At 25.7% G+C, this 2,463-nt stretch overlaps 1 protein-coding gene across 1 annotated transcript in view; it reads left to right on the top strand.

The window, feature by feature from the left end:
* The window catches only part of LOC116849432 (origin recognition complex subunit 1), an 11,309-nt gene that overhangs the window by 3,301 nt on the left and 5,545 nt on the right, over positions 1-2,463 (top strand). Inside the window, exon 4 of the mRNA XM_032826572.1 lies at positions 362-627. Coding sequence (XP_032682463.1) covers positions 362-627 — 266 coding nt within the window. The remainder of the gene's footprint in view (positions 1-361; positions 628-2,463) is intronic.

The following is a 2,463-nucleotide window of genomic DNA, read 5'->3' on the forward strand; positions in this document are numbered from 1 at the left end:
TATATATATATATATATATATATATATATATATATATATATATATATATATATCTTTATTTGTTATTCATTGTTTTATTATCATCATTAATTTCATTATTCATTAATATTCTTGGCATTCTTCTTTCTTTGTTTGACTGTAATGCCCATATCTTTGGTACTTTTGCCTTTAACAGCCACTTCGTCGATTTTTTTTTATCCTCAGTTTCATATATTGTAGATTTGTATTAGAAGTATTTAAGATTCTTTCAAAAACATTTTCTTGATTTCTTACATTTGCATTATATATTATTGGCTAAACTTTTTTTAAGTACTTTTATCATTTGTCTTTATTTTTTTATTTCCATTTTTCCTTTTTGTAGCTTGATTTATTATGTACAAAACGACAAGATGTAATATATAATCTTTTGGATTGGCCCACTAAAGTCTCCGCACAATTAGTAGTTATTACTATTGCAAACACTATGGATCTCCCAGAAAGAGTTTTAATGGGTAGAGTCACATCACGATTAGGTCTTACCCGTGTTAGTTTTCAACCATACAATCACGAACAACTACAAGAGATTATAATAACCCGGCTCAAAGAAACAAATATTTTTAAAAATGAAGCTATACAATTAATTGCACGGTGAGCATTTGTTTGTTTCATATTTTTGTTTATTTTTAGTTTTATAGTTATTTATAGTTTTATAGAATATCCCTGGTAAAAAATTTATAGAGAATAATAGAATAAAAATAACCATTTTCTATCGTTTTGAATATGGATTTTGGACCAGATAAAATACGATAGAATTCATATCTGAACTTGCGAGCGTGAACGATACAGCTTAAAGAAAACGATTCAAATTGATAGCGCTATCAATCGTTTTCTTTAATCCTATTTTATACCCGATTTTGTATTCTATAGAAAACTAACGATAGAAATTCTATCAATATCTATTGTATTCTATTGTATACGATAGAATACTATTTACATTTTGTAAATTCACGAACCAAAATCCATATTCAAAACAATAGAAAATGGTTATTTTTATTCTATCGTTCTCTATAAATTTTTTTACCTAAGGTATTTCATATATTTGTTTAAATTTTTATTTAATTAACTGTAAACATTTACTTAAGTATAAATATTTGATTGTTTTATTATACATTGACATTTTCTTATTATTATATATATTATTATTATTATATTATAAATTATTATTATTATATTATAAAATGATTCAATATAAGTGTAACAAACTTTGATAGATTGATTGGTAGATCATACTGAATAAAAATATTATATGAGTATAGTTTATATCTCAGTAATTACATCGTTATAGGAGTTTTAAAATTTTGCTACTGTCATACTGAAATCACATGCTTGGTAGGAAGTAAAGTAAGTAGGTAGAATAGTGTTCAACACTAGTATTTCAACAATGTTGAAATAAACACTTGTGAACACAATTATATCAAAGAATTATTGCCCGAGAAAAAAAGATTATATAAATAATATTATATATTATAATTATATATAAATATATATTATATATTATAATTATATATTATATATTATAATTATATATAAATATATATGATTATGTATGATTATATATGAAATTTGGCACTTCATATAAGATTACATATAAATCCATATGAAATTATACAGGGTGTCCGGTAACTGATTGAGCAACTGCCGTGTACGGGTAGAACGTGTCAAAACAATTATAAAAATTATATACCATTTTGAAATTTTCTCAATATTTATTCCGTAATTAATTAAAATGTATAAACGAATGAGCTCACGAGAAGCGGTAGGACAGGCTCTATGTGTAAAAGAAATGGCTTACCTCTTACGGTAAGTAAACAGCTGATTTCGAGGCGGAGTAACGTATACGTGTCGCTTGTTACTTCGCCTCGAAATAAGCTGTTTACTTATCGTAAGAGGTAAGCCATTTCTTTTACACATAGAGCCTGTCCTACCGCTTCTCGTGAGCTCATTTGTTTATATATTTTAAATGTTTTTTAGGCTCCCAGCCTACTTTCAATTCTTACTCCAATCACACTCAAAAATTTTTAAAAGTGGACTGACTAAGGTTGGAATCGGGACAATAAAATGAACTTTAGTCAAACATAATTTTATTATTTAACTTTTCGTTATAGTCGGAATTTAGTAACAAACTTAACATGTAAAAGAATTGATGCTTGCCTTTTACATAATGGAGCTTACATTAAACATTTAGCCTAGACAAGATTTACTAATTGAATAAAAATTATATACATGTTAAGTTTGTTACTAAATAAATATTAAGTTTGTTACTAAATTCCGACTATAACGAAAAGTTAAATAATAAAATTATGTTTGATTGAAAACTTCATTTTATTGTCCCGATTCCAACCTTAGTCAGTCCACTTTTAAAAATTTTTGAGTATAATTGGAGTACACGAAGAATTGAAAGTAAGATACTTAAGTAGAAGTACT

This window comes from Odontomachus brunneus, unplaced genomic scaffold (genome assembly GCF_010583005.1).
Source record: "Odontomachus brunneus isolate Ranch 3 - 2012 unplaced genomic scaffold, Obru_v1 Obru_scaffold_116, whole genome shotgun sequence".
Lineage (NCBI taxonomy): Eukaryota > Metazoa > Arthropoda > Insecta > Hymenoptera > Formicidae > Odontomachus > Odontomachus brunneus.